The sequence below is a fragment of the Trichoplax adhaerens genome, genomic scaffold (genome assembly GCF_000150275.1).
Source record: "Trichoplax adhaerens TRIADscaffold_1 genomic scaffold, whole genome shotgun sequence".
In the NCBI taxonomy this organism is placed as follows: Eukaryota; Metazoa; Placozoa; class Uniplacotomia; order Trichoplacea; family Trichoplacidae; genus Trichoplax; species Trichoplax adhaerens.
In genome coordinates, this window is record NW_002060943.1 from 12,616,051 (window position 1) to 12,629,328 (window position 13,278).

The 13,278-nt window shown below is 31.4% G+C and overlaps 2 protein-coding genes across 2 annotated transcripts; both read right to left on the reverse strand.

Moving 5' to 3' along the window:
- Nucleotides 1-3,576: 3,576 nt before the first annotated feature.
- Nucleotides 3,577-5,899, reverse strand: TRIADDRAFT_52778 (uncharacterized protein; the record flags this gene model as incomplete). The annotated part of the gene is made up of 2 exons (XM_002109062.1): nt 3,577-4,535; nt 4,909-5,899. The coding sequence occupies 2 exons, from the start codon at nt 5,897-5,899 to the stop codon at nt 3,577-3,579; spliced, it is 1,950 nt and encodes a 649-aa protein (XP_002109098.1).
- Nucleotides 5,900-9,569: 3,670 nt separating this feature from the next.
- Nucleotides 9,570-12,574, reverse strand: TRIADDRAFT_52779 (uncharacterized protein; the record flags this gene model as incomplete). Its single annotated transcript, XM_002109063.1, has 5 exons — nt 9,570-9,653; nt 9,764-10,689; nt 10,856-11,191; nt 11,384-11,452; nt 12,346-12,574. The coding sequence occupies 5 exons, from the start codon at nt 12,572-12,574 to the stop codon at nt 9,570-9,572; spliced, it is 1,644 nt and encodes a 547-aa protein (XP_002109099.1).
- Nucleotides 12,575-13,278: the final 704 nt, after the last annotated feature.

The window sequence follows — 13,278 nt, forward strand, 5'->3', positions numbered from 1 at the left end:
AAGTCTTGCAAGTAATTTTTGAAATGAATACAATTCCTTTCCTTTCCTATAGTTGTTGCACGTTTTGTAATTGAATGGCGTTAAAGTGATTTAACTGTGGTCTGTTTCGTTAATTTATCATTTCTAGATTTGCCAATCTGTTAATGATACAAAGTCACAATAAGATCAACTTCACTTAAGAAACTAGTAAGTATGTCATGGTATTCCAATTTAGTTCTATCGGTAAAGATTACTTTATTTGATATAAAATATCTTCTATTAATTTTGGAGTAAAGTTATGCTTCACTATTTCTATCACGATTGGTTACATTCGCAATTTATAGTTTCTAATACGAAAATAATAGTTACCGGTATGTAAAGAATTCATCTAAAAAATTTAATCTAATTTGTTCAGTAAGACAGATGGTGTACAGATGCGTGTATCATACAAAAATTATGTAATTCGGGAAGGTTCAATCATGTGACATGATAAAATATTACTGAAATTTAGACCTTTCTTATTCATAATCAAGTCATGATTTTCGATCTGTCTAAAGTTGTAATTATTTATATATCCTAATTTTGCTAGTGTGTTGGTGCTAATTCTACAAAACTATACAATTTAGTAATCGATTATAATGCAGTATAACAAGTTGTAAAAACTGTTGTTTCTGGTGCTATGATTAGTTTGCGGCAATGAAATAGTTAAGGCTGATTAATTATTCGCATATAAACGATACAAACGACTTTTAAAAGCAGCTATAAATTAGAAATTGACGATAAGAATTGATAAATCGATGACGTTTTTGGGTATGTGTCTGTATTATAGTTGTTTATCCCGATTAACATATAGCACCTGGTGTATAGAAAAAAAGTACAGTAGCCTTAACTGGAAAATAAATCATTACTTCATAATTTTACTTATAAATAAATTAACTGAAAAGTAAGTCACTATTCATTATGAAGTGTCGCATGATGTTACATACTTGTCAATAAATTTTATTATTTACAAAAAGCCCATCGAAGTAATGTAAAATGCCTTAGAAATTTACATTATGATAAACTGCTATACAGCCTACTTTTCAATCGCAAAATCCGCTCTAAAATAATTTTACGAGACAATTTGGAATAAAATCTAACGATTTATCATGCTAGGCCAAATACATAAAATATAAGAAACAGAACCGTGGAATGTATGCTGTTGTTGACTAACAGTTGATCATCACAGTAATTATCATTGATATTGGCGGTAATTATATCTATAAAGAATACTTTAGAAGCTAAATGTCTATGAATAAATATGCCGTAACTGAAAAAGAGTTCTTTGCTGTCTATACTGCCCATACTTTTCAATAAAAGTAACAGCAAGCCTATTTATTACTGATTAATAAAGACAAAGACTCAGATGATTATTATTCACAAATTAGCTGATGAATCATTGCTGATGAAGGAAAATGATTATGTATTGTCTTACAAAGCATGCGTAGCTCTTTAGTGCATTATATTGGATTTGAAATTAATCAAAAATAGTGGGTCGTTCCTAATGAAATATGTGAAAAGAATGCGATTAAGAAATCCAACTCCAACAAGATAGATTCTCTACAATTCTTAGTGCGAAAAGGAATAGCATTAAAATACTTAATCCGTTTTGGCATAACAATAATTGATAGAATCTTGAAATAGAAATTTTAAACTATTAGGAAATTTGGGTAATACACTACTGATAATAATATTTTAGGGGTGGTTCATATCTTCGATAGTATTATTTCATGATAAGCGTATGAACCAAAGAATGCTATCTATTACAATACTTTACATTGATAGACCATTTTGTCAATTATGCAATAAAACTCAAAGACGGGTTATATTACTATACTTATTCAATACGCATGATGATTACCTGCAGTTCGTGTTCCCTCCCAAATTATGTAAAGCAAAAGAAGAAATAGTAGAACTAAACATGATAGTAAGTACGTTAATGTCTGACATCAAGGAAAATTAATATCTACAGCTACTAATATACGTATAATGAAGAAGAGAGCTCTGATCAATTCGTGATTGTTAATGACAAATCGATTAAATAAAACAGGACATAATTGTATAGTGTACATTAAAAATGGATTAATTGGCGTGAAATATCGTAAGTATTTCAGAATTACCTATGCTGAACTTTGATTAGCAATTTCATTGGTGTAATACGTTATATTTCTACTCTATTTGACTTTTAATCATAGTGAGTTAGTATACTGTACAGTACTACGATTTACTGTATATCATTTCAGCTAGAGTGTCAAATATATACGTAAATCTAAAAATAGGTCCAAGGTAACTGTTGGTTGGAGTTTCAGCCTCCATAATATGTCAAATCATGTAGTAATTCCACCAATCATCGAAGGTTATACCGTGGGAAAATCAATTAGGTAGCACTCAATGTTGTGACAGGTACACAATTACGCACTTTCCCGGAATTAATATAATCGGTAAGATCAAGAAATAAAGGAAACAATTATCAAAATGAAGCTCTATTTTTGGCATTGTAAGCCATTGACTTAGTTAAGATGCTATTATTACGATAATAAATTATCGACGATTATGTATTTATGGAATGCAGCCAATAATCTTATTGCCCTTGTTTTGTACTTGCAGAGGCACAAATAATTGATGTTCATAATAGAACACAGTATTGACTTCACGCTAATGAAGAAAACTCTAATTTAGTACTTATATTTTTATGTTACAAAACTCATAATGTCGTAAATTATGGTTTTATCAATTGTCATCGCTTGTTACATGTTAGCTACTATAAGCTACAGAGCAAAAAGCATAAATTAAAATAGCTATGACAGCATAAAGTTAATTAGTAATAACTCAACAGCACATAAATCCAATTTAAGTTGCCTTACCGGTTAGCCTTATGCCTTTACCTTCATCATATTGTTAGCGTTTATTCTATAATTGATACATTAAGAAAGGATAAATGATTTATTCAGTCAATTAGCACATTTGCCACTTTTAACATTAAAGCATTATTTTTCGATATAATAATACGCGTATGTCACCAAGTGATTCTCGTAGATAAAAAGTTTTGTCATACTCATTAAAGAACATGCAGTGGTATTTGTTAACAATAACGTTTACTATGATATTATGCATAGTTATATGATACTATCTACTTAATGATAAACTAATGCTGTTGTAACTTCAAAATAAACTGTCGGACTACGTAACAAAGTTTGGATCAGTTATGCAAAGACAGTCTAGTGGTTCAATATAATTTAATAGCGATAGGAAGTCGTCATTATTATTAATGATAACAGGTTCATAGCTACAATTTTCTGCTTTCAAAGGCGATTTATAGCAGACTAATATAAAGGAGCGACTATTTGTATTGCTATGGTATATAAGAACAATATTATTTTCTTCTATTTTATTTAAAGGTAAACTAGTAAAAAACCATCGTATACAGTATTTACTATCGCTGGAAAGTATTTGATCTCATCAGAAATTATCAACAAAAATTTTCCACTTTCAATATTGCTATAGTACAGTCTACGAATGCTGTAAAATTTTATTTTATCTATTTAATAGATTGATAAGTTATTGGTACGAGTGAAAATTAAAAAAAATGATAGCGATTGCCAAGGATTTATAAGCAGTAAGGGCTATACTCGTATCATGACTTACTTGAATTAGATAACTAGACACAATTTCTTTATCGGTATCCATCAGAGTTACTTTACATAATTCTGGTGGCTTAAACTCTGATTCCAATATTTGGCATCGGAACCTAACGAAGCGACTCTCTAGGCAGCTATTATCCCATGTGAAGTGCCCAACATTAGAATCACCTGTCAGGGGAGAATGATCTAAATAGTCAGATGTAAACTTAAGCCGATAACTTCCATTAGGAAGTTTAAATTCTTCATCCACGTCAGTGACCAGTTTTTCAAACGTCCAATTTTTATACCGCTTTTCATCGGGTGAAATTTCATGCCCTTTGAGAGCGATTTTAAGCCACAAAAAAAAAATTGGTGTATCAGTTCTTACGAAATAGGCTTGTAAAGTAAGAGCTGACGCCTGAGAAGGAGAGGCTACAGCACCGAAAGCTGTAAATTGGCTTATATGGAAAATTGCACTTCTATCTTCACCGCGCTTAATCCAATCATGACTTCTGTTGCTTTCATCCTTCTTCCATTCCAAAGTCTCACCATTTTGATAAAATAAACAGACAACTTGTTCGTCTTCTGCATGTTTCCCGTCCGAAATATTTTCCTTTACAACGGGTAGTTGTAATGTTGGTAATTGATTGTCAGGTGTATTAAGCTGCAAACCGCTTGGCTCAATTAGAATAACTGGTGACACAAACTTTAATTTCAATCGATTAGACGATAAAATGAACGGAGGATCAGTGTGGGAAGCTTTAATTGTCACTAATGTGTCACTAAGTAAACAGTTTTTAGGAATTGTAAGTTTTACTTCTGGTAATCCCTTCAAAGTAACGCAAGAATATTCCTTTGCTTGGCAATTATAAGTTGTTTGCGGAGTATCTGTCTCCTCTGTTGAAATTGATCAAAATGGCAATATTATCGTTTATTAATTTGGATAGTTCGCTACCAAAATTAGTATTCCATATAGTACAATAGCACAAAATATTGTCAACTAGATACTAAATCGCGACAAGTAATCGTATAAATTGGAATACGCCCAAGCAGCAGATAATAAGAATCTAAGTCGTCTCGAAAGTTACGGTTGTTTTGCTTGTTTGGATAATCACTCAAATCTAAAGCATTACATTTTAATAACATTTCCATGCTTTCAAGATCGTAAGAAATAAGTTATGGTAGTTTCTTTACGTTATAGTGTTTTTATTATCAGTAGATCAACATTATCTATGAAAATTATTACATGGCGTCGAATTAAAAAATTTACCTGCTATAGGATTCGCCGACACTTTTTCTCCACCTTCCAAAGCTAAATCGTCAACGATAGCGATATCTTTTTGTTGCAAATCTTGGGTCTCCAATAATATTTGATTACTGGTTAGCTGGATATCGATATTACGGCCAAATTCATGAAAAAATTTTGCTATTTTGCGCATGTAGCATTGTACGATAGGATGACTATCGCCTAAGGTTGACGTATAGTTCTTCAAAATTTTCTGATACGTTTCAATAGCTAGATTATATTTCAAACGGCAAATATGGATATCTGCTATGCAGTTATAAACATCAATTATATCATAGTAATTATGATCAGTTGATGCCAATAATATCTTGACTGAACTTTGGCACATCTCCATGGCGTCATCATACTTTAATACCTTAAAGTAGATTTTACCAAGATTTTCAAGCGACTTTGCTACTTTACGACTGTCTTCCTTTCGGGCCTTAAGTCTTATATCTAAAGCTGCATGATGAGCAGCAAGAGCTTTACTGTACTCTTCTTTATCATAATGAATGTATCCAATCAGAGTATAAGAATCAGCAACATCGAGGCTATTCCTAGGACAAAGTATACTACATTTTATTTGTAGCGATTTATTAGCTAATGCTAATGCTCTATCGTATTCCCGGAAAGCTTTCTTTATTTCTGCTTCCCTATCATGGCATCGGGCCAGAAAAACTCCATCGCCCTCTTTCTCGCTAATTTCTTTGACCTCCTGAATACAATCTGTTGCTTTCTGGTAGTCTCCTATAATGATACAAACTGTTGCTATAAAAAGAAGCAGATCTTTTTTAATCAGAGTAAATTCTGCTGATCTTTGATTCTCCTCTGCTGATTTAGTTAATTGTAATCCTTGTTCTAAAAAAGATTTGGCTGCTAGATAGTCCCTTGCGTTGTAATATAATTGACCATTTTGCCGCATCGATTTTATCAGAATTATCTTTTCTGAGGCTGACTGATTCATAGTTAATTCCATTTTATCGTAATCATTGAAAGTTTATCCATATCATAGTGCTATCCAATCCATTTCATTCAATTGACATCGTTTAGTTTACAAAATTATCGTAACTTTCCCAGTAAACAGTAAGCTTCTACTACTGCGCTTTCGATACTATAAGCTAGCATAACTAAATACGCTGCTATTACATACTCGTAATACAAGCAGTTGTACGGAAACCGGCGACTCGCAAAAATGATTTATCTTCATTATTTTGACTATTCATTTGATTAATAGGCGGACAAAAGATTGATTCACAACCAATTTTTCCCCGATCATCATTGTATCACGTCTAACCTATTGCTATTGCATGGATTATTCTTGAAAGTTAACATCTCAATGGCATAGTCCTAATAAATAGTCGACGAAGCGCACTAATTGTTCTGTACTTGCAAATTCCATAACTTATTGTCTAACATCGTTGTCTTATCATTCAAATCTAGACAAAAGCTATGTGATTAAAAAATGTTACGACATCAAAGTTACCTTTTTCTAGTCAAATAAATTATAATAGTGACAGTAATATTTTATTTTCAAAAATTTCGATGATTTACTGCGATGCTATCAACAGCGTGTAGGATTAACGCTAGGAAGTTAATTGGCATCGAATAAAACCTAAACAAAAATATACGATATGAGTTAGATACAGTTTGATATTTTTTAAAAATTGCCGCAATATTTCCTTTTCAGTATTGTATTTGAGTGTTATTTCAAAAATATATCCTTAGATTATTATAACACTGCAATTAAAGATTGCCATTGTATATTTATAAGGTGTTATGCAAATCCTCTGTTGAATTGACTTTAAATGAATAAGTTAAGAAACGATGAGGGAAACAAAATATTGCAAGTTTAGTTTTGAAATTGAAATATATCAAAAGTATAGTAGCATGCAAATGTGAATAATTGAATAATCTTTTGCATGTTGTTGAAATTAAGTTCTTCTTTTTGCAATAAAGAACCTTGGGCTATTACTGAAGAAGTCTCAATTTACCGATTGTCATATTTTATTCAGCAAATAAGCAAGCCATACTATATGGGTACTGGTAGCCATTTACGTGCAGATATGGGTATCTAATAGCAAGAATTAAAGTTGTTGGATTCGTTAATGATAAGTATAACCTTGACAAACCAGCTTCGAGGCAAAGATAACGTAAAAATTTTTAAATTATTATTGTCTCCGGGATTCAGTATCCCTTAATTATCTCACAAAAAATTTAGACGCCTTTGCTTCTATGTTAAACAACTATAGGACTCTCCTTTCATCCTACTATCTGCTGAGCTTAAATACAGTACTCTTTGGCAGCAGCTATCATGTATGATTCATAATAGTTCACGAAATATGGTTCATATTGAATAGCTTAATTAATACAGAAATTATTTATGATCTTAGACATGTCCTGAGCGATTCTACATAATTCGATTATAGAATATCCATACAAAGAATTATTTATAGTATCACCTATAATTGAATATCTTCAGGATATTCATCATAAACGTTACAAGACATAACACTATAATCAATTAACATTAGTTACCGTATAAGAACTCTTACTACAGTGCAGCGTAATTTATTGTAACAAAATAATAACTACCGTAGTTATTACTGTATGTCATTATTAGTTATGTCCGTATATAAATGTTAACCACTAAATTTAGCCATTCACTCTTCACGGTAGTTCGTACTGTGCAATAACTAATTACAAACTCGCAATAAGTAGTAATTTTAACTGTGTCCCGAGTCTATTTGATGCAATTACTGAATTAGTTAACGCGTTTAGGTTATCCATAACTGGAGATACAAAATCATTGCATCATGAATCACATCGAAATAACTGGTCATATTAAACTTTACTTTATTCCTATCATCGTTCTGACTTCCTATGCGTTTGAATTTCTAGCGATAGCATGTTGCTCCAATATATTCGTAGATGAATTTCATTTCATAGCGTGGATAAATGCTCAGATTATGTTTTATTTGTTTAATAAAATGAAAAAAGGTTCTTAAGTATTTGCGTTAATTACGCTATTTTTACCGCTTTTACAAAGATTGTAAAAATATCAAAATATTGAAACATAAAATCAGTTAAACATATAAAGATGAACGTCTAATACTGACTATAATGATTTTCTACAATAACTAGGGTAAGCCCGCGAACACAGTTCGCGGTTCACTATTTGTTCACATTCAGCTATCAAATTTTACAATTGCGGTTACACTTGAACGTAGCCTAACCTGCAAGACATATCATGCACACAGATGAGATGCCTTATAAAGTTCCAGTACGACATCATCTCTACGCGAAGTCTAATCCTTCGTTTTGTAATATATTGACAGCGTATTTTTGCAAACTGTATTTGGTAATTTGCAAAGAAATCCGTATTCAACATTCATTCACCTATGTGTTCATATGCTGGTCGTTGCAATATTTTGAGCAGCATGTACTGTATTCTACTACTACTATATTGATTGACAGTAAGTACGGAGTATTTGCACGCATTCTCTACACAAATATCCGGGCTCAAAAACTGCAACTTTTATAGTATGTTCCATACGTTGTTGATAATAAAATACTGTACAGTGTACACTCAAACAGCCAACCAATCAGATGCGAGAGATTGCCGACACACAAACACACAGATAAAAAGCGAACCAAATAATTTTAATAGATATAGATATAAATATAGATAATTTTGAAAAAGCGGTTCTGATCATCCATGATATCTTCAAATGAATATAATTTTCTACATAGAGACGGTGAGTAATTATAGTGGTACTTAATAGTTAAGCGTAACAAGAAGTTAGCTCTAAGCGTAACTCGTTAATCCTACTAACCTTGTTTAAAAGAAAATTGCAATTAAAAGCCGACATCGTAGCTTATACGTTTTTCGAGTTTTAAAAAATTATGTAACTTATATTATAATTAAAAAAGTCTCAGATTTTAGAAATACTATAATCGTACGCAACGTAAATGTAGCAACTTTTGTGAGTCAAAACTGAAGATTTTATGATGATACGAAGAATGTAAATGATGCATTATTAAATATTCAAGCGACATAGACTTTATTGCCGTCCACTTAGAAACTTGCAAGAGGTGGAAGATAGCTTTATCTTTACCACGCTAACCGTTAAATACCAAGTGCAAAATTTCGGCATAAATTTGAACCATTTTACGCTTATTCTAAACCAACGATCGGAGACTTTGGTTTATCATCATCCTTGCAATATCTGCGTATTCATGCCTAACCAAAACAGTTTATCTTTAGCAGTCTAATCGATTTCTGTTATAAGTTTAGATTACTCACAACTACTTTATCTCAATACAAAACTATAATCGATCAGTCCATACAAATTACTTTGAGAATTATGTTCGCTGAATTATGTACGGAAGCGACTTTTAATATTGAGAATATGTTTAAAAGTTAATTGATGCGAATTGATTGAATCATAGCTTATAATATTTTCTAATGAAAATATGCGAATACTAATACATTGTAGTAACTTTAATCGCATCATAATGATAATATTAGTAATATTCTTCGTAAGCAAATGACTTAGAACATCATTTCTATCGCTCAATAGCACAAAATAAGTAAATGTTTAGTAAACTATGTACGATGAAATAATTTATGTTTCGCCAATAACAAATTAATCTGTTAATGGTTCAAAGCTAATTATAAAATTACCTTCGACGAACGACTCTCTCAAGTTCTCTTCATTTACACCATTTGGCTGTTAAAATCAAATAAATCAGAAATTTACAAACGATTTATGAAATGTAAGTTGGAAAATATGGGTGAAATATTGATTATCTGATAGGGTCTATTAATATTTTAACTTACTAAAAATATAAAACTTGAAATAACTTCTGTCGGTTTCCCGTTTTTCCCTTCACATTGTATGATTATTTGACAAAGTTCTGCTGGCTCATCATCAGACAGTTGACATCGGTATGTGACTGAATAAATATTTCTCGCATTCCAGTTAATGTAAATATCTTTGATGCTATCTTTTGAATCAACTGAGTTATGAATTAGATAGCTCGAGAGAAATTTAATTTGATAGTAACCGTTCTTCAAGCAAGTAACATCTTCCAAATCATTAAATAATTCATGCTGCTTAACAGATTTATACCGCTTTGGTTCATATGGAATACCTTTTTGCGTAATAACAATTTCAATGAAAGCTGAGCCTTTGCCAGTTACCGATAGAAACACTCTGAAGTCAATCTGCTGCTGTAAGCGAAGACTAAGAAATTGTGGACTTTTTGCACTGAAGTTCTTAGATGGCCGCTCAGAATGATTTATTCCAGCACAAAAGTAGGCAAAATGATCAATTTGGAAAACACACGCTTTTTCTGTCCTTTTTAAAGGATTTCCAATATCATCATCTGTTGACCATTTTGCATACAGATTCTTGCCAGAAAACAATTGTATCAAGTTTTTTTCTTCATCATCTATCAAACTAGATGGTTTCGATTCCATTCCATGAAAGAAAGGCAATTGTAAAGTCGGATATTGCGAGTTCTTAATCAATTCTAAACGATCAGGCTCAATTCTAATAATTGGTGATAGCAGTGTTGCTTTAATATTTTGAATACCATAGTTGTACGGTGGATCTGCAAAATAAACGGTTATAGTAATTTCTGTATCTCTCGCTAAACATTCTACAGGAATTTTTAGCTCAAAGCCAGGCAAGGACTCCATTTTGATGATGTTATTTTCATTGGCTTTACACAAAAATTTTTCAGATGGGTATTGAGTCATGACTATAATGTAATAAATGAGGTAATTATATATATATACACGTATGAAAGATTAAATCTTTTTATTCAGGCTATATCAAGAGAAAGATAATTTATTACATCTAATGGTCTAAAATTGATAGATTGCAGAATAAAATTATAGTAAGCAATAAGTAATTATCAGCTATACCTTCTGGTCGTTCTTTAAGTCTTGATGTTGCGCAACGGTACAATTGTTGGCCGATAGCTTTGATCTTCTCTAGGGAACTGGCAGATAAAGCAGAAGCCAATTCATAAAACTTTAGCTGGGCCATGCATTTTAGTAACATCACCATGTGTTTTTCATCTCTTTCTTGAGATGAAATATTCAAAGAGAGACTTTTCTCTCTCGCAGAAAGCAACAAATTGCTTTGTATATATTTCTTTACTTCCTTGAATATGTCTGGGTCCGACAAAGATTTGAGCAAAAATTTACTTATTATTTCGTTAATATCGCAATTTGGTAAAATTGACTTCCAATTGGTTCCTAAAAAATATAGTATTTCCGTTGTAAGTCTTATTGCCATGTAAGTAATTGCTAAATTTAATAAATTTATATTTTTATAAATAGCTGTTTTAAGTTATCCTGTGATTGACTCGTCATTAACGGCCAGCCAATAAATCAATTCATTGCTTAATTTTAAGTAAAATAGTCCGTTGGAAGTAAGTATACAGTTACCGTTTAGGTTATTTTCTTTCATAAGATGGCAATTATCGCTTCTTTCCTGTATTTCTAGAGTTGCAGTAACTTTAGGTTAAAGAATTACATGTTTAAAATGTGAAATTTACAATTTTGAAAAATGTTAAAGTTAGTTTGACAATTGTTTAAATTTTATTAGATTACTTAATCTGTAACAGCAGTTGGGATGAATATAACGTGATTTGCTGACAATATTAGTACATTATCATTTCTATTAGATTTGCAAGTGATGAAACATTAAAAGTAAATATCATAGTTTCACTGTTTTTAAAAGCGCAGGCGCTTGAAAAAACTTTAAATGCAGCACAATTAAAAATATCTGTTGCTTATAATGCTATTGGTAGCTAAATTCTTTATAATGCCAATTATACTTGAATACGAACAGAAAATTAACTGTTGCTATGCTGAACATCAATTTATTTTATGGCAAAATTTAACCAGTATCATTAATTCTTTGTTCGATTTACTTAATTTTAAATACCGTATAAATCCATTTTAGGAGAACTAATCCAACTTGAATCAATTAGACATGCTGCATACGAGCCTTATGATATCAACAGTCGAGTAACTATCACAAATAGTTTAATTTCAAACTACAGTTGTTGACAAATTACATGCTTTAAGATTCGATAAACTTCATTTATACGTGAAAAGTCAGGATTAAATTTTACTGTACTGTCTATATGCAGAGTCATTTTTTCTTATCTATCTTCCTATCTTGTATAAGATTGGTCGCTTCAGTACGTTACGCTGGTTTTTGGGTAAATAATAAACTAAATATCCATTACCGGTTACCGCTTGTCAAATTTTGCGCCAAAAGATTACACCCAGAAAACTGTCATGACCTTTAAGGCTTAATTTGCTAAGCTTTACTTTACTAACGCTGCTTCTGTCTGGGTTCCTCTTAGGATTTAAATGTGGTCTACGACTAATTTACTTACCCATTTCAGGTTTCCCGATATCATTCGGCGTTTTATCATGTTTCTTATTTTGAAATGAATCATCATTTCGATCATTCGTATCTTGCAAAATAATATACACAGTTTCTATATGTTGTCCCTTTGTAGGCTTCGTTGAGTTCTTGATCACTGGTTGATTTGATTCTTTGCGAAAAGTATACAGGAAATTATCGGAGTTGAAATTTGGCGAAGGTTTAGATTTCGTATCCATAATGATGCAGGTTTATCAAAATTACTCATTGACTTTCTATTTCTAAAGCTGGCAAATCCATTCTAAAAATTTTAATATACTAGCAATATTTAAAATTAAACGACCGTTGAAGGATTAACCCGATCGTGAACAGCCAATTACCAAAAGAAGTTATTTGCATGGCGACTCGTTAATAATGCTCTATAGAGCGTCCAATTATGCTTATTTTCGATCGTCAATATAATTCATTATTACTCTTACAATTACCAGCCTAAGATATTACGTAAAACTGTACGCTATTCGAAATCGCAGTCTTTGTCTCGATGGACCCATTATATTACATATCTAATAAATAATTATCTCTATTCATCATGTTTCTTAAATTGCTTTTTCAGCTGCCTTTTTCCCATCGGGGTTTATTCTATTGTATTGCGAATAATGTTTGCTTGCTGTGACTGTATTATTGTTTACTACAATTTCGTAAATTAGGATAGCGTTTACACCTACTCCTATAACCAAAATCGTAGAATTGATGAAACTTAAAAGTTTAAGAAAACGATTACGGTGATCAAATCTTTCGTGGTTTGTCACACCATGAGAATTCAATAAAATTTTTGATTTAATTGACTATGAAATTTTTAGGCTGAATTATATTTAAAATTGTTTGTTGTAATAAATATTAGTTTCGATGCAAATGCATCTTACTATTAATTATAATGCTTAGA